We start from the raw sequence: 23,243 nt of genomic DNA, 5'->3' as shown, positions 1-23,243 counted from the left end.
TTTTGGTTTTCATCCAGAGCTGAAAGGAGACAGCCAGCACAATGCTTGTCACCCAATAAACCCTCCATAGGGACCTGACAGCTTTCCAGATGAGGCTGGAACTCTCCAAGATGAATCCATCAGGGAAGATGTCTGGCACTCACACAGCCTGATTTCTCACTCTGTGAACGGTCTGATCTCTTCCCTCTTTCTGTATTTCTGGCAGGGTTTGGGTCCCTCAGGCTTTCCTAAACACTCTTCATCGCAAACACGCACAAACAGAAAACTGAAGGTCTGCCAGGAGACTAAAATAAAGGAGATTATGATTGAGAAAAAAGGGAGTATGGTAAAAAGATGCTTTCTATTTTGCTATTTCACTCTGGACTTCCCAAATGTTCCATGAGGCATAACAATTGTTTTCTTTTAAAAATGCAAAATCTAAAAGATATTACGACAAATAGGGGATTTAGGCTCTGTAAAAACGTATTTTGATGCATTGGTTGTTTGATCAATTAAATTTTAAAAACAGAAAAAAAATGAAAGGTTCTGGGTGTTTAAGGAGTCTATCTGTGCTGCTGTGTATGAGAGGTCTACTAGTCTAGTTCAAGACTGGTGAAAAATGAAACTTTGTGTCCATTTCTAATCATGCTTTATTTTCTTCTTATTATATTTAAGATTATAAATTGAGAAATTGTTAAAAACAGCTTCACTCTATAACAGAAGTGAGAGAATCGAGTCACATGACTTGCGACTTGCTTGATTAATGTAAAAAATGACTTGACTTTGACTTGAGAGCAAGTGACATGAGACTCGTCTTAACTTAAAGTGGAAGACTCGAAAATGACTTGAACTTTTAATGAAGTTACATATTCGTCTTAAAAATAATTATTGTGACTCAGCAGCACTAATCAGCGCTTGTGCCTTTAAAGCTGGACAACTTAAACTGCGCCAAACATGGCAGACAACAGTCGAGCTCCACAAATAGTTACATTTGGCAATAACGACTTTGAACTGGACCGTGCCAATAAAAAGAAGATGTTATAAAACAATTTCTAATGTAATGAATCGTTTCTGTTTGTCATAATTTGGCCTTGGTTGTTTTTTATTATTAGAAATAAGATCATCGATCATCACTGATAGGCCTATACGTCTCATCTCATATAAATGTATTGGGGAATTTGTCTATAACAGTGGCATAGCCCGAACTTTGATGTTGGGTGGCATTTTAAAATGAAGGGGCTTCTCTATATTACATGTAGTCTAATGTCTATATTAAATACCTACTTAAAAAAAGCTTTTCTGACAAGAATAATTTCATCATTCGCATCTTATAAGTGTCTACATCTTTTGTGTACACTCACAATAACAATAAGTTTTGTGCTGTAAAATAATGACACCAGTTCAAAACAAATATTCTCAGATTATATATTAGCTAAGAAACGTGCATGTCGTTCGTCCACCGCAGAGATGACGATTAAGCATCATAACTTCATCACTGGGCGTTATTAACATACATTGCATTTATATTCTGCAGAAATGAAAAAGATCCGTTCATTTTGATAAACGAAATTTCAAGATCTATATCAATAAAATGATCCGAGATTCCCATCACTAGATGTTAATTCCCTACCGTGACCTAGAATGCACAGCATTACAGCATCATATAACATATAATATGCAGATTTACAGTCAGAATACTTAGTTTATCTGCTTCACAGCCTGCTTAAATGCTTAAGTCTTACATTGTGTCAAAAACAAGTATTTCCATTTCTGTGTCTATGTATACATATGAAAATGTGTGACTGTTGGAACCAAATTTTGAGATCATCACTTAAAATGAATTTATATTTACAATTGATTTTCCTTAATATATGTATATAAATTCATCTTTTCTGCCCGAAAATAAACGTTTCGAAAAAAATGACCTCTGTTTATTTTAGTACTGCGACTTGACTTGAAACTTATCAGGACTCGACTTGACTTGAGATTTGACTTGAGACTTGATAGTTAAGACTTGCTTCGACTTGACCATATGTCACTTGTCCCCACCTCTGCTCTATAATGTAAAACCCAAAGCCCTTATTCCTGTCACATACTCTTGAATAAAAAATACATTAAATGGTCTAAATTTTCCTTATCTATAAATTAATGAAAAGTTAGACCTAATTATGTAAACATTCATATTTACAACATTAAACAAATCAATCTGTTTAAATCATACTTCAAACAATACTTAACCTGGCTTCTTGATCACATAATAACGAGGTAAACAGACATTTATATATATGCCTCTATTTCAAATATTTCACTTTCTGTGAGTTACTGTAAATGTAAACAGACCTCACCTGGAGCATGGAGCATGTGGTGAGAAGGTTTATATAATATAGTCACATTTTATATTCATATCTCTTACAAATATCTTATAAGAAGATGGATTCAAGCACACTTTAACCCAAACACGGTATAACATTACATTTCGTGAGGACAATGCACCGGTGTCGTGCCGAGAATACATTTGAGCAACAAACGTGTCAAATAATACATGCGCCCCCTTAAGGATCTTTACAGGTAGCTTACATATGGGTTCAGTGTTTTCTTTCCTAAGTTTTTTATTCCTTATTGATAATGTATTAAATCCACATACATCAATAGATTATATTCTATTTAAAATATATTTTATTGTGATATTTTGCAGGGTAAAAATCATATTACAGACTTCCTTTTTGCCGGACTGCATACATTAACAAAAAATATAAATTATAAATTATTTCTTATAATTTTACTCTTAGGAACAAGTTTTTCAACAATTCTGCATTTTACTTGTCCCACAAGCCCGTATGACACATGAATGTATTAATCTTGGTTTACACACACTCACCACAAGATGGCGGCACTGAACATGTTTTGTTTAGTTTTATTGCTTTAAATTAAACTACACTGTTATTTTATATACGCCTAAATTATTATACTATAACTTCATGAAGAAGTATTGTTTTGGTGTTAATATAGGGAGATAAATGTAAATCAGTTCATAATTTACATTTAGTGTGACCAATGGTTAAATTGATTGTAACATAAAGCTGCATAAAAAAACGACATGAATTAAAATGCTAACACGTTTCAGTGTTTATTTTAGCCATATAGTAAGAAAATCATGAAATATAATTGTTTTAATGATGAGATATCTAAAACACAGCAGCATTTGGACCATTTAGGGCAGAGCGCCGTCAGTCAAATCCTGAAATCCATTAAGTGCATTGTACAATAATAATAGTGTAAATGATCAAATTAATTAAAATGATTTAATGGAGGCCAACTAACTGGCACAAAAACACCTTACTACCCCTAACCTTACAATACTTACATTAATATTACTACTAGTCACACGGTTTACTCACTACAACACTGAAGCTGCTGGTAAACGGGTATAGTTTATTCAAGGTTTTTATGGGGTAGGACCCGGCCCCCCCACAATTATGCGCTTCCCATGCGCAAGCTTACTGAAATTTTTAGTGCTTATTAAATTTCCCTTGACAGACCTAAAGTTAAATAGGATATACTTGAAATACTAATGTTGACTTGTTTGCATGAGGCACAAACACAGACATTTATGAAAAAAAAGAAAATGAAAATGTCACATTTTGTTGTGAAAACAATTGAAAAGAAACATGGAAATCCAAAGGTTAAGTTTATTTACAGACACTGAGAATCAGAGCAAAAGATTGCTTTAATGTTAGTCTTACCTCAATAGAAATGCATACACATCAATTTAAGCTAGAATCACATATAATTACTATGGCAATAAACATCACAATACAAAAAAGATGCTGGTCTTCAAGCAGGGATGAGGTTCATCCATTCTCCACAGACACACACACAGATCTCAAATGCTGCACTCACACAGAAAAATTGAAATTCACATGACTATACAACACCAAGATAGGCTAATGTGCTTGTGAAAGCTTGCATTCAAGGAGGCTGGTAATGTGTTGGGGAGAGAAAAGTGGTTTGGTCAAATTTTATTTTTTAACTAAAAGCACAAATGTCTATACAAACAGGCCAGCATTACTCAGTATAAATATTCTTCATCCAAAATCAGTGCAGCACCTTCATTCTTTTTTCGGGGTTTATCTGGTTTGTTTAACACCTGGTCAAAATTACACAAGGACTCTGTGACAAAAAGCCCATTCAATATTCGCAGTATTCAAAGAATGATCTATTTTTGTCACTGTTTTATTTTTGTTACCTTGTACCTCAAAGGTCCAGCTGTGAAGTACAGGTCAATGGTTCATTTTTTTATCAATACGCTTAAAGATATAAAATGAAGTAAAACATTCTTTTGAAAAGTGGTTTAGTTGTCTTATTTTGTTGGGTTGTCCTTTTTTTTCAAAAAGTCTTTCGGTGATCTACTGGATTCCCCTGAACAAACACATTGCAAAAACCATTGCGAAGAGCTGTTAAGGAAACAAAAACAAACTTGTTAGACACATTTTGTTCAATAAACTGCAGATTTTTATACGCACCAGTTATTCATATTTAAAAAAAATTGTAACCTTATTAAAACTGTAAAATAACAAAGGGAACTGAGGATTATGTTTCGACTAAATGTTTCTAAACAAAAAAATAAACCTTGTTCTCATTTAGCATCTTCGCTGTAGTCACCATTTGCATAAATGTTCTCTTGCCATTTTTTCTAGCAGCTCAAGATTATTTTGAAACAATATTAAAGGAATAAAGTGGCTGCCCATTATTTAGTCAAAGGCATTCATTTCAAAGTATTTTTTAATCAATAAAATGTTATAAGTGTTCTTAATAGAGTGTTCTTAAACTTTTGACGGATAGTGTAAATTATGAAACAATTACTAATAATTGAAACGTTGTAGTTTTAAATGCTATTATAAGAACACATTAAATGTTAAAGGAATGTGACACTATATTTGAATCATGCACAGTAACAGTTACTTAAACTTTATTGTTGGTTAAATTGGTAAAATTTTCAGCATGTTCACGTCTCAGCCTAGAAGTCAATCTGTGGTGTTTAGATCTTTTTCTAAGTATTTGCAGTTCAAATCTGGTGAAGTGTATTATACAGAGAAATACACATTTTTCTCTCCACACATCTGGTCCTCTCACATATTCTCATGAAAAATATAAACTCTATTTAGTAAACACCTAAAATGCACTGAAGCACCCCTCCTAAGGTTGCTATGAAGTAGTTATTCATGTAATCTGTACTTGCAGTTCAGTACCACATGAGGGCAGCAGAGATTCAATGTAAAGGTCAGTACATAAAGTTTTTCTCTGATGTGCTCATCTCCTCATCTCTATATGATTAGTCGCATTTGAACAGTTTGAATAAATTGCTAAATATCGCTTCAAGATCAAATAAGATGAGAATTAAGTCATACTGTACCTCAATGGTGAGTACAACAATAGCCAGGGCACCAGCCACATAAATGTACATCTCAAAGTAGTCCACAACCGATGAATAGCAGCCCTGCCAAACCAAACGTAAACATAAGAAATCCGTTTGTACAATTAAAGGAACAGTTCACACTAAAATAACCATTCAGACTGGTCGCAGCAATGTTTAGTTTGCAATCATTTGGACAAGCCCTTCCTTAAGTTTGACTGTCCTTCATTCTCTCACACAGAGAGAACATCTCAGACGCTGAGAACATGGAAAAACTCTGGTCAGCGTTGAGAGAGGTGATGCTGAGTGGTCACACTACGTCCCCTCTTTCTGTTTTACAGCTCTAGTTCAATCTGAGCTGAACTTTCGACAAGACAGAGCAGATCTGACATAGTATCACAGCCCACCTTGTTGTTGCGGTACAACATGTTGCCTGAGAGGCATTCCTCCCTGTTACTGAACACCACATCTCCAGGGTGACTGTTCTTACGGCAGCAGGCCTCGGGCACCACTTCACTGGGGTTTATGAGTCTGAAGAGGCTTTCCTCGAAGTCTTCTGGACTGTTCACGCCACAGCAGTCAAACTAGAGCGATATTATATTAAAATGTGAACACTTCGCAACATCATTATTCTGTTCTGAAATCTTGTGAGCGGTCGACAGGATACATACTGTGTTCATAATGGCGTTCCACGTCGACGTGAAGACATCTGTGTTGTTGTAACCCTGATAGTGACTCTTTAGCTCCTTAGTAAAGTATTCTCTGGTAAGCTTTGGACACAAAATAAAAAAATATATATGAATGCTGCTCACAACACCAACACATACATCTCTCTAAACCTTTGAGACTGCGGAGATGTTTACTCACATGTTCCCTGAAGATGAAGGCAAGAATTGCAGCCGCCAGCTCTGCCAGGAATATAATGAGGATCAGCAGAAAGAACTGCAAAGAGAGAGATCGATCATTGAGGATAATGATCAACTTTATAAAAGCGCTACTTAAAACCAGGAACTTGTCAATGGGACTCACAAAAAGCAGCAGACACTTGTTTTCACGTATGGCCCCACAGCAGCCCAGGAACCCCAGAAGGAAAAGCATGCCCCCCATGGCCAGGATGATGTAGACTCCTGTGAAGAGAAGGGGGTTTGCTGCCACTATCTCCCTGAAACCAGTGGGGTCCACCACTACCCACACCCCCACACCCAGCAGGAAGGAGCCGCCCAACTGAAGACCATACCAGAGAGGGAGAGAAAAACAAAACCGACACAACATTATACACTCATTTTGATTTTGCTCCACATTGCGACAAATTATTAAGGCGTGACATAAAGTCATCCAACAGCCATGTGAAAGACTGACAGCATGACAAGACACATGAAAACTTTCAAAAATATGCAGGTTATCAGATAAAAAAATATTCCTAAATATTACTGTTGTATCGCCTTAAAGATAACGTGAACTTGTTTTCTTTGCAGTGGTTGGGGTCTGAAAAATACAGAGCATGTTTTCTGTATAATATATATATTTGTAAAGACCACATCACAAAATGTAAACACTGGTCCACTTCTGGTTGAGTTTTTATCTGTTTTTCTCAGATATTACATGTATAATTACATCTTAAAGATTTTTAAATCAGTTACAAATTTTCTGTTGGTTGAATTTATTCAACCAGTGTTGCTTTTATCAATCAGAAGTGGTCTATGTTATTATTTTTTATATTATTAGTTATACATTTATATATTTATTTACTACAATTGCATTAAAAACTATTTATTATATCTACTATATTGTGATATTTATAAATTATGCTTTCTGAATTCTTTAAAAAAAATTCTTCATATATCTTTTACCATCCAATAAAATCTTGGTAACATTTCACAATCATGTATTTGTTAGTGTTGTGCATGCATTCAGGCCTGGACACATGTTAAATTTATATCTATGTTCTTGTGTTTTGTATTTATGTTTTGTTCGCCGGCGGTCGCCGTAAGGGGCCGCCGGCTGTTATTATTTATATTAAATCTTTGTTTAAACGTTTGCCGGTTCCCTCCTCCTTCCTTCCATATCTTGAATCGTGTTACATGTCGATACAATTGTTCATGTTAGTTCATTGTGCCTTAACTATTGTTAACAGTTACAACATTTTATTGAATGCTGAAATGAACATGAACTAAATAAAAAATGAATAAATACTGTAGAATTATTGTTTATTTTTACTTCATGTAACTAATGCATTAACTAATGTTAACAACAACCGTATTGTTGTGTTACCAAAATCTTAAATGTATCTTGTTATGATGTTTAGATCATTTTACACATAGAAATGGATTGTAAGAATACTATATCTGTCATGATAAATAGGTGAAATGATTTTGAGCCACACATTGTCGAGTTGTTCACACTTAGTACTTGCTAAAAAGAACCTAAAGGTTAAGGTGCCAGCAGGCAGTGAGAATCCTAATGAGCTCTACTCGGGAAATAAATCACTTCGGAGTAACCGGCTACTGAAAGTAAAACCAGAAGCTTTAAGAGAACTGAGAGAAATGGGGAAGGTAAAGCATAAAGGCAGAAAGAGGAGGTTTAGCAGTCGAGTGGGGGCTGGGGAGCCCTGCTATTGCAGCTTCCTACAATCCTCTCTACCTGTCAAAGTGATACCCGTCCACCATCCCCCCGCCCGACACCTCGCTCACAAACACACACAGATGAAGGTTTGAGCAGACACCAGGCTGGTGATTAAGCAGCCGGAGAACCACATGTGTGTGTTTGTGGGTTTGCGCAGTGGGTTTTGAGATAACAGCCTCACAAAAAAAGATGTTCCTCAGTCTCTCTCTCTCTTTCCTGTGAGCCAAACCTGGAAATCTTTTCATGGATGGAATTAGCAGTCTGTGTATCAGGCTGAGCTCTCTCCGTCACAGGCAGGTATTTTTGTCATAAATGGCTTCATCAACCCAGACTGCTGTTTTATTAGTCTCAGCATTGAGCAAATACGAGCAGGTGTTTCGCTTTATTAAATGGATTTGAGAGAATTATATTAGCGTTTATTCGAACGAAAACAACTTCTGTAATTATGAGTGTTGGGCTCGCGCACGAATGAAACATTACCCACATCGAGGGGGGAAATTTATTTAGTCAAGCAAGATGAGTCTAGTTGTGATTCAAATATTACACTGTCTACAGTTATCCCACAGTGAGAATTCACATTGTCAATCTGGATAAATGATCAAAGAAGCACTTTCTGGCTTTTATAGATGATAACAGCGCTAAGGAGTTATGCTGTTATGAATTTGTGAATTGCGTCAGGCTGAATTTTGGGAGATAAATTAATAAAGTAAGTTCAAATGCATCTTTCATAAATAAGTATGTTAGTAGATCCCATGACAAAAGCCCCGGGTATCTACTTTACAAACTTGTATTCAAGGATATCACAAAATATTCCAGAGTGACAGTTACATTTTCTCAAATCACATTTCTTCCCACCCCTAACCTTATTTTAATGTTCTCCATATAAACAAAATTAAATTGCAAACATAACATGCATAAAGCCACGGAGACCATTTTAAAATCAGTTTTTCTTATTTTAAAGTAGTAGTTCACTTCACAATTTGCCCCCATTTACTCTACATAGTAGGAAAAAAATATTATGGTAAGTCAATGGGGGCCAATTTTGAAGTGAGCTACTAATTTAAAATTGACTTCTTATTGTTATGTGTTTCGGTAAATTGATCATTGTTTCATTATGTGAACGAGTAACCATTTTATTCTAACAAATATCAAATAAGAATAATATTTCAATTTGCATTTATTTGCAGAAAATGAAAACCGGAGAAACAGGTCAAAATAACAAAAAAGATGCTCTTTATTTTTTCAGACCTCAAATACTGCAAAGAAAACAAGTTGATATTCGCTTTTAAGCAATACAACAGAAATATTTCTACATCTATTTAGGAAAAATTCTATAATTTTAATGTTTTATGTGATAACCTTTTTTATGCAGTTGGCATAGGCTTTTATACAAAGCGACTTACATTGCATTGTACTATAAATTTGATTCTGACTATATGCAATCCCCTGGGATCGAACCCATGACCTTGGCGTTGCTAGCGCCATGCTATAAACACTGAGCCACAGGAAAGCTAACCTTGATTTTTTATCACAGTTTTAATGTGTCTTGTAATGGCGTCAATCTTTCACATTGCTTTTGAATGACTTTAAGTTTTGATTTTGTTGAAATTCAACAGACACGAAAGGCTGATTAAAGGAAAATTTGGAGTGGTCTCTTAATTTTTTCCGCGGCTATATTCTTATGTGACCTCCATGTATGTTTCTTGTTAACAAAAAGGTGCAGAAGACAAACAGCAACAAAGCAATACTGAACAAAACATTCCACAATGTAAGAAAAAAAGGATGAGAAAATATGGAAATAACCGAAGATGTGCCTTTAGTATAATTGAAATAACATTTTTAAATACATCATTATATCATTAAAAGTGACGTTATCATAAAATACGACTTGTTGTTTCAAATAAAAGACTTCCATTTATAGACCCGCGTACTGAGTGTTGCATAATCTTTTTTGGAGTGGTCCTTCACCTCCCCCTTACACTGTCCCTGGTAGATTGAATGTGAAATGCATGCGTAGGGAGGACATAAAAATACTTACAAAGATAAGGAAGTTGAAGACAAACATGAGGTACTTGATGCAGCTGAGGCAGTCTCCCTCCATGCTCGTCCCCCTCGCCGAAGCCTCCCCGAGCCCCTGGAAGCAACACAAACATGACTTCATCCCTCCGAACTTAATCAGAAACACACACCAACTTTCATCTTGCCTTACAGCCACATTATGACACTCAGCTTAAAAACATCCCTATTAAAACCCGATATAAGTGTCATAAATGTATTTTCTTGAGCTCTGTTAAACATAAAAGCTTGACACAAATCATTTGTTTGAACAGTTATTCCAGCATCCAACCCGATAACAAAAACCCCTATTCCAAAGAATGTGAATTCAAGGTTCCCATGTGCATACTAACATGACCGTGCTCTTTTTTAAAGGCACAGGCTCCCTTTTAATATAATGAATGATGAGAAGCTCTTGTGTTTCAGCAGACCATCCCTCTACCTGAAAAAGCACTCTGTGAGATGAAGGCCTATTACGGGACCACTTTCCTTAAATGAAACCGGCCTCTTTTCATTAGTTCTAGGAGAACGCTAATATCCAGCAGTACCGGAGCGACCCTCCATTACTCAGAGAGGGCATTACATGTGTCATCCTTACACATGTTTGATTGCAACCTTCTCTGTGCTAATACCATAAGTCTTGTTGTACATACGTGAAACGCAACCAACGATACAAGATGGATTGGAAATATTAAAAATAAATATACATCAGCGAGAACTCCGTGCAAGAGGGTGTTGACTTAAAGCCAGAAATAGAACTTGGCTTGTGGAGAAATGCACTAACCGTGACCTCTCATATTTTTTCCCCTTCTACTTTGTTTTTTTTCTCCATGTCTTGTCAAAAGCAATCCCATTATGTTCTGGCAGAACTTTATCAAATACTTTCTTCTAGCTCAGCAAGGTTTCATGGGTTCATAGATAGAGGTCTATAAATCTTGAAAAGATGGTTTTACATTTTCCAAAAGATTCCAAACTTAAATAACAAGATTACTTCTGTCTTAGTGCCGTCCACCTCCCCAAAGGAACAGGCCGAGACGCAGTCTGTTTAATGGATTCTTTCAATCAAACTTAGGGATCAAACGTGCCTGTAAAGTGCTTATAGCACCCGGAGGGCAATTAGTATTTTAATTACCCTCATTCTTTACTGGGGTTTTAATTAGGGCTTGCATACATTAAAGCTTTCATTTTCAGCATCTATGACCCCTTTGCATAAATTGATACGATCTCTACCAAAGCTGTTAGCAGCTGGACGTGAGAACACCAGAGAGAAAAAGTGTAAAAGCTTTAAGAATACAGGCTTGTGAAATCTGGATCCACATCCAAGCAAGCGTTCTCTGGTTCTCTGCTAAAACTTGAGCACAATTCTTGGCTTGCCGAGTGCAAAGCGCTAATATACGTTCCCAGTTGGAGCGCGCTGGTGAAAAGCATCTAGGAGCCCGGTATAAATCAAAATCTGGAGAAAGTGCAGAATAAACAGGGTTTTTTCCCATGACTCCCACAGCACTGCGGCTCTCATCAATCAAACGTATAGCTGCATGTAATGGAACGATCTGCAGGGAAACTACAGACCAAATGCAGTGCGTTTACTGTATGCGGCAAAGTAAAGTCCAAAGAGCTTTGGCTGTTCCACATGCGAAAGCCACAGCAAACATAATCAAGAGTTCAGCTGTTTTCTCCACAGTCTGGAGACTGATTACAAGACCAAACGCTCCAGCGTGCCTGATTATGACAGCACAGATCTGTACGTCCAATCAGCTTCTCTTCAGTCTCTAATTTTCACACAATACAAAGAAAAACATTCATCAAATGTGCAAAAATAATAAATGAAGACAAACGCAAAAATGAAGAGAATCAGCTCATCAGCATGTTTGTATACAAAGAGAAACAATCTTGATGCTGTTCTGTTACAGACTCACATGAGAACCACAGAATGCAAGAAGAATATGTTGGTAAGGCTGCACAATATATATCTAAATTGCCAAAATATCACAGTCTGTGTATATCGCAAAATAAATATCACGATAGTTTGCATTAAAATGGTAATTTTCTTGTTATGTATAGTGTGTGATGGTAACACATCACTGTTCACATTTTGAAATGGTAATGATGCTTTCTTTTATTTAAGTTAAAATTGAACTTGAATAATTTACATATCCAAATGTTTTAAATATATATGTTTTTTAAATATATATTAATTTTAATTAGAACTGCACCGATATATCGGCCAATAATCGGTATAGATCGCTTTTCAAATCGTCAATCAAAAGAGGACAGGAAAATGCATTGAATTTGTGCTCTGTATATAGAAAATGTTAAGAAACATCAACAATCTGATCTTCAATATTAACATTAAGTCATTGGTCCAAATGAATAACATTCAGAAGTTAAGAAATATTCATATAATCTTCAGAATGTGTTTGGTGTCAGTGGATTTCACACTGAATAACTGGCTTTTCGACAGCAGCCATATACTGTATTTCTTCAATATCGTTCAGCTCTACATGTTAGTACAGTAAACCACAAACAACCCATCAAACTATCCTTATTTTCTTTCACTCACTGCTATACAACAGAGAACTAATTTTGAAAGTATAAGTCTAAAAACTATAAATCTATTAATTTTGATTAACAGACTGACAATCTATTGTGCTTTTAAACAAGATGTCATGTGAAAGTAATTCTAGAATATTTCCCCTTTGCATCATGACTTAACCAGACTTTGAAATGTTAGACATGCAGCTAAAGATTACAATGAACAAGTGAAAAAGAACTGTACATTTTCATAGGAAAAACTTTAATGCATGCATTCCAGAGTCACAAACAGAAAACTGCTCCTTCAACCAAAGGGGTTTATGATGAAAATGAAATGTTACTATAATTATAGTAGAGGCCAATTGTAAGGCAAGGCAAGTATGTAAGGCAAGTAGAGGCCAATTGTAAGGCAACTCATTAGTGCAATTGTTTTTCATATGTGTGAACTTAGCACGTCTGCAACACAGAGATTTTTTCTCTGTATGAAGAGAACACTATTTACCAACATAAAACACAGTCACACACAATAGTACTGAACTATGTATTTAAAATCTGTACTGAGTCATAAGAGGATGTCACACACCTCTGCATTCGAGATTTGAACAAGCTGCCAGTGAAAGAGTAGTTCACCTTCAAAATGAAAATTCTGTCATCAGCCATTTCAAACCTGTATTACTTTCTTTCTTATGCAGAACACAAAAATGTTGGTAACAGAACAGCACAGCCGCCCATTCACTTCAATTGTAACCAATGCAAGTGAACGGGGGGCTGTTAACAACATTCTTTAAAATATCTTCGTTTGTGTTCTGCGGAGAAAAGGTTTGAAATGACAAGAGGGTAAGTAAATGGTGACAAAATGTTCATTTTGAAGGTGAACTACTCCTTTTATACACTTTTTTACTGCTTTTCGTTAAAATATTCACTATTACTACAGCTCATTCTTCAGCAAGTAACTTGTCTAGAACAATCTTTACTATAAACATGAATGATACTTAAAACAGTGCGGGTTGAGACATGTGTAATTACTTTACTAAGTGACTTGACACATAACTTCCCCTGTAAGTATATAAAAACACAGCTGGGCAAACAGGACTAAAAACACAGGTCATATCAAGACTTTCGGCGATTTAAAACCACCTTGAAGATTTTACTAACTACATACTGTAGCGAATGCCCTGACAGCCACCCTTAACATCTTGAGATTATGTCTGAGAGTTTGACGTAAGCAAACCCCACATATATTTTCTTCCGAAAATAAAGTCTTGTATTCAAACTGAAAGCCAGTCATCCTCTGGAAAATACATTTACATTTATGCTTCTGGCAGACACTTTTATCCGAAGTGCATTCGAGCAATATATTTATGAGTAATGTGCGTGAATTCTCTAGAGATCAAACCCATAACCTTGGTGTTGCTAGCTCCGTCCTTAACCAGTTAAGCTACATAAACCCCCCCCCCCCCAGCCCAAAGGTTGAGAAGGTTTCCTTGTGGTTGACACTTTTTAACATGATTAATTCTCTGTCCGCTATAGTCACTTTTACCCTGCTAACTGGGACAAGATCATTAGCTTAAGGACAAAGACACTGTGTGCTGGTCAGCCTTCCCCCTTCAGACATGAGCTTGCATACATCAAGAGCAATACAGCATTGAGGAACAAGATTCACAAGAGCTCAGAACGGAACCTCTTCACCCCTATTGAATCAGATGATGACCTGAAATCTCGCAAATGACTCTTATTAGTTCTCTTGAATGCACAGCTTGAATAGCTAACAGTAAATATATGCATGTGCATGTTTGAAATTGCTGTAAACGGTATGCTATGATTGACTTTGGGAGATGGGATTGACTGAACAATGCTAAGATTGAGGAAAAACAAAGCGAAAATTGAAAATATTTTAGAAAATTTTTAGCGTTGAGTCTTAATATTTCATGCTATCTTGTTTTTGTGAGTAGAACATTTTTACGACAGATTATTTCATACCTGTATAAATTACTTCGTTCCGATGTACACAGAGAAAGAAATTTGGAAGAATGCTAGTCATTTTCAGTTTCGGGACCTACTATTGTAGGAAGAATAATGGGTAGTTAAAGGTGCTCGAGAACTTCCTAAATTCTTCAAGATATCTCATTATATGTTTAACAGAACAAAAAATACAATTTATTTTGGTAGTGGATGATGATATATTACTATGAGAGTGGATGATGTCCCAGAACTGAAAATTGCTAACATTCTTCCAAATATCTTTCTCTGTGTTCATTGGAACAAAGAAATTGATACATGTTAGAAACAAGTAAATGATGACAGATTTTTTTTTGGGTGAACTATCTTTTTAATGTTGGCATGTTCTACCCTTCAGTTATATACTGTCCCTAATGAACCTCCAAACAGAGCCTAATTTCTCACATGCTGTCTTGCTTTGATTTCTTTAAAAGCTAAGTAGCTGCAGCATGTTCATGGACAGGCCAGGTACCTCATGTATCAGAAAACTCTCTAATGAACGCCATATGTGCTATAATTCATTAAAACTGTGCTCTGTAATGAGCCTAAAGCTTTTAGTGCTTCATCAATGATCATCTAAATGAAACAGACTGATGAAACCATTGGATTTCTTGTCCTTTGAAGGAGAATCTAAATGTTGGATGGGACACAATAGACCCGCAGTGCCAAAGCTCATTCAGCGAGCCAGCGGACACACAAAAACAATGAGCTGATATACAGAAAGTCTCTAGTGAAATCTAACATGCGTTCACTGTCTAGTCGCTGGATGCATAGACGGTTGTATTAGTATTCAAGGGCCTTATGCTTATAATGGTGATAAGATTCTGAATATATCAAAATAAAAAATGACGGGATAAGAAATGGAGTTCATTAAAGAGATCACTGTTCAGATGCAGGTGCCGGATTCAAATGAATGAAGCTACTTTATCTTTGCCAGTAGGTTGATGAATGCACAGCATTGACTGATGAGAGAAACCCGGCGGATTCGGGAAATGGTCAGTGTTGGCAAAGCGAAGATGAATAAAAAAGGAAATTTGCCAAGCACTAACTTATTGTATGAGTCATGACTGGCAAGCTATGAAATTTAATCCATTTACATGAAGGATAAATGATATTGATAAGAAACATGCGCGACTTTACAGGAATACTACGTGAGAGGAATTCTTAGTTAGAAAAAACACCCTCCTGCAGCTCTTTCTGCTTGGCGCAGTTATTAATCCCAGGTAAAGAAGATCAGTAGCTAACCCAGATCAATAAGACATTCATGGGTTGAAGCATCTTCTCCTTTTGTCTTGGAAGGATCTTTGTGCCTCTTAAAACACTTTCCTATCCCACACTTGGTGTGATCACATCAACACTTGTTTATTAGTACAACAGGAATTTCCCAAGACACTGGACTTTCCCTTTTTATGCAATTAAACGTTAATTCACTTGTACTACTGGTTATTTAGCCAACACTATCTTACCATTTCAAGCTATTAAATGACGGTTACATTGACAGACCTCGGCAAGTATTTTAAAAAGTTTCTGTGGTGTTCCTACAGATCTTAGCATTAAAAAACGTCATATTTACAGCTGCATTATCGTTTGCTTGATAATCAAAAACATCCCACTCTGCATACGCATCTGATATCCTGGGCTGTGAATGTCCAACAATGAATGTATTCTAATCTAGGGAACCTTACCAGGAACTTTGATTGACTGTGGAAAATTATGTGTTTCATTTTGTTTAGGGTTTTGCGGTTCAATGACATTACAATGGATCTCTGTGCTGAGCTGCATAAAGAAGCGAAAGGGGCATTCACAATAAACTGATTTTCTTTGGATATAAAATTTAAGTACGCCAAAGCCTCCAACAGTACAATGAGTTGGCGACCTTCGGTGATTTAAACACTGTTAAGGGGCGTTCACATTATAACGATAACTTTAACTATATTTTATATTTAGTTTACACCTGAAAAAAAAGTTTGTAATTAAATGTACTGTAGATGACAGAATGTTTAAAGGTGGACAAACATCATTTTTAGGTATTAACAATTGAAGTACATTTTTTCTTCATTTTTTAAGCGTTTCATCAGTATATAATATCCTGCCGAAAACACACAGTTTTCCGCCTGCGACAGTCTTCAATTTAAACATTAAACCTGTGTCGCGATCATCAATAGCCAAACATTAGAGACAAACTCCATTTAAAAGTATGTTTTATCGTCCATCAGCTAGAAATAAATAACTTTCTGAAAATGATCCCAACGATATCGTCCTCTGTATCTTTACGTAGAAGTTGTGATGTCAATCTTGCTTTTCTCCTAAAATTAAGAGCGATTTTAATAACTTTATTTTTATAGTTATTGTTATCTTCCATAGTGTGAACAGCTCTTAAGTGTAAATAGCTTTAGGAATTTAGTGTTGGTCAATACAAACACTGGCAGGACCAAGAGAGTGAGGATGGCATAAGTGCTTAACTGTGATGTGAAGAAAAAACACATGTAGAAAGTTTGTCCACAAATACTGTGTTTGAAATGTCAATACTAAGTAATCAAGAGTGTCTACATTTGGTTTGTTTTCCTATGGAGCACATATCTTCTCCCCTCCCTTTCGCTTCACACCAAACATCACAGACTAAAGAACCTAAAATTCAAACAGTCTACTCCCCACACTTTTACTGAGCTCTGATTTTACTCTTTCCATCTTGGACCTGGTTGATCTTCGATGAAGGAAGAATGTATATTTTTGCCAAGAAGCAAAACAGAAATAATGGAAGAAAAAATAATATTGCAAAGCAATATTTTGACTAAGACTATTTCAGGTAGTAGAGGTAACATGTTTGGGATTTCAGGAGATATATTCAAGTGCGGGGAGGACAAGTTTTTTCCAGTCTGAGCTAGAAAGGAAGAGGAAGGGTCCAATTGAGTGACTTATGAAAATTTACACCCTATGATTTTTCCTTTTTTGGCCATGCATTATACATTACTAATTAAAATCTATATTGTTGTTGATATGGCTTTGCCTAGCATATAGTAACAGGCATCATCCATGAGACATCTCTCTCTCACTCTATGATACTACACCCTTCAAAAAGACACATCATTTTGTAAATTTAATCAATTTTGCTTCTCATTTTGGTTGCCTTATGCGAATATTCCACATATGTGTCACCACATGGCGTTCTTGAGAAAAACCTGCCATCCGCTTCTGTTCGTACATTTTCCACTGATGTCTATGATGAATAATTCATTTAGGACCCTGGGTGGAGGTCAGGACAGAAGGACATACAGGTGGACAGCCCTTTGTTTTTAAATGACGTCTGACATATTCACTTAACACTAGTTCCTGTCAGAGCAAACACACGGCGGTCTACTGCAGATGGAGCACAGCTTGGACTAGCATTTGTCTAATGAGCATTCACTCACAGGCCTGTCAACATACCATCTGGAGGAAAACCTCAGGTGTTTGGGGTTTAAAGCGATTTTTTGACATTCGTGTTGCTGCAGTTCATTAACTGATACATGTTGGACAGTAGATGAAAGTGATGTAGTTATGTGTAAATATAGGGGAATATAGATAGGTTAATATAGCTGTTGGTATGCAGTGGTTTGGGGAATTGTGATGTTCAACTATTCAATTGAGCGGATTCATTCCTCCAAGCGAGATTACATTTCTCAAGCATTTGTGCCATAATAAACATATTAACTGAAATCATGTGCTTTTCCAGTCACAAAGAACTAACAGAAAAGACTAATAAATGGAGTTCATTTTTCTAACAAGACTGCGGTGACAACGAAAGATGGACTAAATATGAAAAAAGCTTTCTCAGTATCTTCTTAATATAACTAAATCAAAGGAATGCAAGTCTTGCTTTTTTCACTCAGCATGGTGATTTGTATAGTGTATTCATATTTGTTAAAATGCTTTCTCCTTCCCCGGCTAAAAGTGTGCAGAATTTGACTCTTAGGCCAATACACAACATAGAGATTGCATATTAATAACTAGTTTTAATAACTACAAATGTATCCGGTTTTGTTCCTTGTAGATGCCAATGTAAAAATAATACAGGGCAAAAAGAAAAGGCAACCCACATATCTTTATTAATAAAGGATTTTGCCGATTTGGCATTTGAGGGTCGAGAGTCAAGATGATGCATCTCTGTCAGAGAGACCTTTAACTCCTGGAGCACATGTGTGTACTGCTGGTGTGTGTGTTGAATTTCAATGCACTGAGTTTCAATGCAAATCAGTTCCACACAAAGACCGGCAGCTCACAGCCATGACAGAGAGAAATAATAGATGCTGCTTCAGTATAAGACAAACATCTCCCGCTGTTGACAGTGTCACAACAGCTCTGTGCACCCAACAAGGCTGTCAACAACACAATTCAACTTCATTTCCGTTCACTTCAATGATGTTGCTTTTCTTTTTAAATAAAAAAATTGTCAAAATGGTGCAAGAAACTGTAGGAAAACCTCAAAGACTGAATTAATGTGGAATTGAAAAATCTATAGAGCTATTATGTAAAACATAATCCCCGTCCCCTGACCTCACCAAATCCTATTTATACAGTTGAAATGCAAAATGTATTGATTGTGGCCATAATAGACGTGAGAGGTGTGAGACGAAAGACATTAAAAAGATTTCATAAATTTGGAGGCAAGGTTACAAGAATAGTTGAGTCTTATTATTTACTCACTCAAACACATATTTTACAGCCTATATAAATATCTTGTTTTTGTTCCACGAAACAGCACACGTATGTAGATTGACATGAGTAAAATCGACATATTTTTATTCACATGTGAACAATACTTAACACGACCCACAGATGCTCTGTATATGTAAATAAGCCGAAATACCAACCATGAGTTCTTGTAAGCGGTTCAGGATTCAGGTCAAAGGATGCCGTTTCTCTGCTCTCTCTCCTCCTGTTCCAATTAGCTGTGAAAAGAAACACAAGCAGAGGTCAGAACACGTATGTAAAGGCACCTGAGCACATTCATACACACACAAACGGTGTCAGGCAGGAAAGCAGCACTTCTCCACTCAAATAGAGAGCTTGGCACCGGGCAGGTAGTAAATACGACTCTTGGTGTGAGATGAGATTGAAGATTCATTATTAATGATGCTCCCTGCAGTGCACTACTCTGAAACAGCATGTGCGTGAATTTTTCACTTGGCCGCCCGGGTACAAATATGAAATGAGACAGAACGTGCGTCCCACGAGCTTTAATCAAACTAAACCAGAAACTAAAGCAGGTGAAATATTAATGGCTGCCGTTAGTTACCAGCTGAGTTTAATCTCTGCGTTTATTGACTTGCTGTTTATTGTTAGATACCGAACGGATCACATTTGGCCTGTTTCACGACTAATCTTGATTTCTGTCAGAGGTTGTGAATAATTTATCACCGACAGCATTCCTGGATAATTACCTGTGACTGATGCTCACCAACAGAGTCGATCACCAACTGCGTGCTACAAGCTTTAACTTTCTCTTTCCGTGGCTCATAATGCTTCGCCACAAGTGTCCCACATCCCCAGAAGCGATTGGCCAGTTAAAATTGTAATGTCCTGGTAGCCACGAGCGTAATCTCTGGAGCATTGTTTCAATGACAACAACATGAAGCTTTGTCTAAATGGAGTAGGTCTTTCCTTCGACTACAAAATGAAACACCACAAAATAAAATCCAGTGTATGTTTATCTGAAACAAAGACAAATGGACACATTTCTTTTGAGAAGGCAAGCGTTTAGTAGAGAAACTCTGTGTGGTTTAAAACCACTCTGTGTGCTTTATCTACTGTGGTCTGTTTAAGTGTGACCCTGTAGACCAGAATCCCACTGTTCTCTAACCATTACCAGAGGCAGAAACCAACGTTTAGAGCACCATTAGTTCATAAAACAACTGTCACGGTGAGAACTGTCGCTACTGTTCGGTTTCCATAGCAACACTGCGAAGGAGAAGGTGAAGCACTAATAGTGCAACGGGTCCATTTCTAGAAGAAATACTCAATTTATTACTTCCAGAAAGAAATTTATTATAGAAATAAAATTTAAACCTTTTAGACAGACCTACAAAGGGATATAATTAGATTTTCATAGAAGCAACAAGTCTGATTTTAACTTTTAAAACTGTGCCATGGTCCTGATGTGTAGTTATCGCTCCATCTCATCTCAAATCTCTATATTTTGGTTAAAGCTTAAAGGAATCGTTAACCCTAAAAAATAAAAAATATGTAATCATTTTTTTAGCCTCATGCCATTTAAAATATGTGGAACACAAAAGAAGATATTTTGAGAAAAGTCTAAGTGGCTTCGTGTCTTTTCAATGGTCAATGTGGACCAATGTTGTTTTGGTTACCAACATTCTTCAAAATATCTTCTTTTGTTTTCTGCAGAAGACAGTCATACAGGTTTTGAACGACATGAAAATAAGTAAGTTATGGCAACATTTACATTTTTGGGTTGAACTATCCTTTTAAAACACGTTTTTTATGAATCGGCGACAATGAACTGAAAAATACTTGTGGAATGATTTCCACTGCAAAGGTGGGTGGCTTTATCTGTGTTACCGCAGATGCGAAACTGTGGGCACAAGAAGAGGCTCATGAGCATATAAATGAGAAGTAGGACCACACAATGAAGAGGAAAGAGAAGCAGGTTTTCGTGGGTCAAGCCGAGGAACCTCAAACACAATAGCCCTCATTTGCATCCACTCTCGAAGACGGCTTAACACAAAACGCTTTCATTCCCAAATCAATGGCATTTAAGATCGACCTCGGTGTACCCAGATTGGTCATCGCCTGCTAAATTGATTTGTTTCTTCTGACCCCACAGTCTGAGGGGAGCTGGAGCTTTTTAATTGCGTTCTATACAACTGCAAACACTGTTTCCATCTTCAAAGATCACAAGGGGTTTGAACAAAACCTCTCAAAGGGCAACTGCGTTATGCTTTTCTGCCTCTGAGCTAAAGGTCCCGCTTCAATCTACTGTAGATTGGAACAATGCAGAATGACTTAAAGTTCACATTTAATAGAGTGTGTTGGTCATTGGGTGGGTGGCTGGCAAATAAAGGATGTGCTTGTTGTTATTTGTCATCATACAGTTCCAGTCAGCTTCAGAGCCCTACCCTACCTCCTGTTATGATCATGCTACAGCTATACTATTTACAAACACAATGAGTGACACATCCTACAGGACGTCTGTCTCTCTGGAGGAATGTCTCTATAGTCAGGACTGCCAACGGTTTAGTCATCCTTCTTCCTTTCTTGTTAACTAAAAGAGCATTTTTAAGTTGAAGAGCATAAACTGTGTCAAATTGTATTAGTTAGTCAAATGTCGATGTATGTGGGACATATCAAAACAATTTATGCATATCATATTGACAGAACGCATGTAGGGTCATCATGCACCCATTTTTAGGAGGGGCACTCAGTTAACTTTTTCATATGGGCACATCCCCGCATTAAATCAAGCCAAAACAGTGTTTGATTTTTTATACACTCTAGAAACTCTTGAAACAACACATCTGTATGTCTAGTTAAAGTAATAGTTCGCCCAAAAAAGAAAATTCTGTCATCATTTACTCACTCTATTGTCATTTCAAACCTTAACGACTTTCTTCCGAAGAACACAAAAGACGATATTGTGAAGAAAGATGTTCACTGCACTGACCCACGTTCAATTTTATTGTAGATCTGACATTTTAATAAAACCTCCTTGGGACGTTCTGCAGTGCATTGCTTTAATATTTAAATTAAAAGCTAATTTAGATGTGAATGGGTCGAACACTTTTATACCTGCAAACATTAAATTTGATTATCAAACTTGGTGAAATAATGTAAACCACTCGGCTCAATTGCGTTATAAACTGAACTCAAATTTAAACCTGATTGAAACATGCCTCTCTCTTGCAGGATCTGTTTGACAAGCCTTGGCACTATCCAGGTTTCCTATAACCTTTCAGCAGGTGTCTAACAGGGCCTTTAAGTATAATCCCATGAGGAAAGGAGACTGTCTAAGTGTTGAGAGAGACCTGTAGCACTATGCTTCAGCTCCTGGCGAAAGTTAAAAGCTGTGATAATGACCAGCCCTGTAGACACATTTTCTACAAGCATTCTGTTCCTGTCTTTCACTAAAACCTCTCAGCTCCTCTCCCTGTCCAGGCCTCAAGGCCAAAGCAGTCGGTCTCTGGGGGATGAGGAGATTAACAAAGCGAGGAGCGATTAAAAGAGGACCTGTTGGACTGGGCCAAAGGGGTTTTAGGGTGTGGGGGGTCGGGTTCTCTAATTGGAGAAATGAAAACAGAGAGGTACAAAAAAAAACATATAAAAACGTAAAAAGTCACATTTTAACTAGTATGGCCCACATAATGCAACACTTCATACATTACTGTACTACAAATATATAATGATTGTTAGATCAAAAAACTCAACATTATAAAAAAATTAAAAGCTTTTCTGTGGCTAAGTGGTTAGAGCATGGCGCTAGCATCGCCAAGGTCATGAATTCGATCCCAGGGGATTGCAAATTGTCAGAAACAAATGTATAGTGTATAAAAGTCGCTTTGGATAAAAGTGCATTTTACACAAGTGCCAAATGCATAAATGTAAATGTGGGGCGATCAAAACGAGCAATCACTGATCATTTATTTACTAT

General features: G+C 36.6%; 1 protein-coding gene across 1 annotated transcript in view; it reads right to left on the bottom strand.

Moving 5' to 3' along the window:
• Positions 1-3,654: 3,654 nt before the first annotated feature.
• The window catches only part of tspan18b (tetraspanin 18b), a 34,023-nt gene continuing 14,434 nt past the window's right edge, over positions 3,655-23,243 (bottom strand). Inside the window, exons 2-9 of the mRNA XM_056765485.1 lie at positions 19,450-19,527; positions 10,053-10,148; positions 6,422-6,616; positions 6,260-6,334; positions 6,064-6,162; positions 5,800-5,976; positions 5,393-5,476; positions 3,655-4,433 (exon numbers count right to left, since the gene is read on the bottom strand). Of these exons, the coding sequence (XP_056621463.1) occupies positions 4,386-4,433; positions 5,393-5,476; positions 5,800-5,976; positions 6,064-6,162; positions 6,260-6,334; positions 6,422-6,616; positions 10,053-10,148; positions 19,450-19,452 (777 nt within the window). The 5' untranslated portion in view covers positions 19,453-19,527 and the 3' untranslated portion in view covers positions 3,655-4,385. The remainder of the gene's footprint in view (positions 4,434-5,392; positions 5,477-5,799; positions 5,977-6,063; positions 6,163-6,259; positions 6,335-6,421; positions 6,617-10,052; positions 10,149-19,449; positions 19,528-23,243) is intronic.

The sequence above is a fragment of the Triplophysa dalaica genome, chromosome 14 (assembly GCF_015846415.1).
Source record: "Triplophysa dalaica isolate WHDGS20190420 chromosome 14, ASM1584641v1, whole genome shotgun sequence".
In the NCBI taxonomy this organism is placed as follows: domain Eukaryota; kingdom Metazoa; phylum Chordata; class Actinopteri; order Cypriniformes; family Nemacheilidae; genus Triplophysa; species Triplophysa dalaica.
Note: the sequence above shows the minus strand (reverse complement) of the source record. Positions and strands in the feature narration are given on the sequence as shown.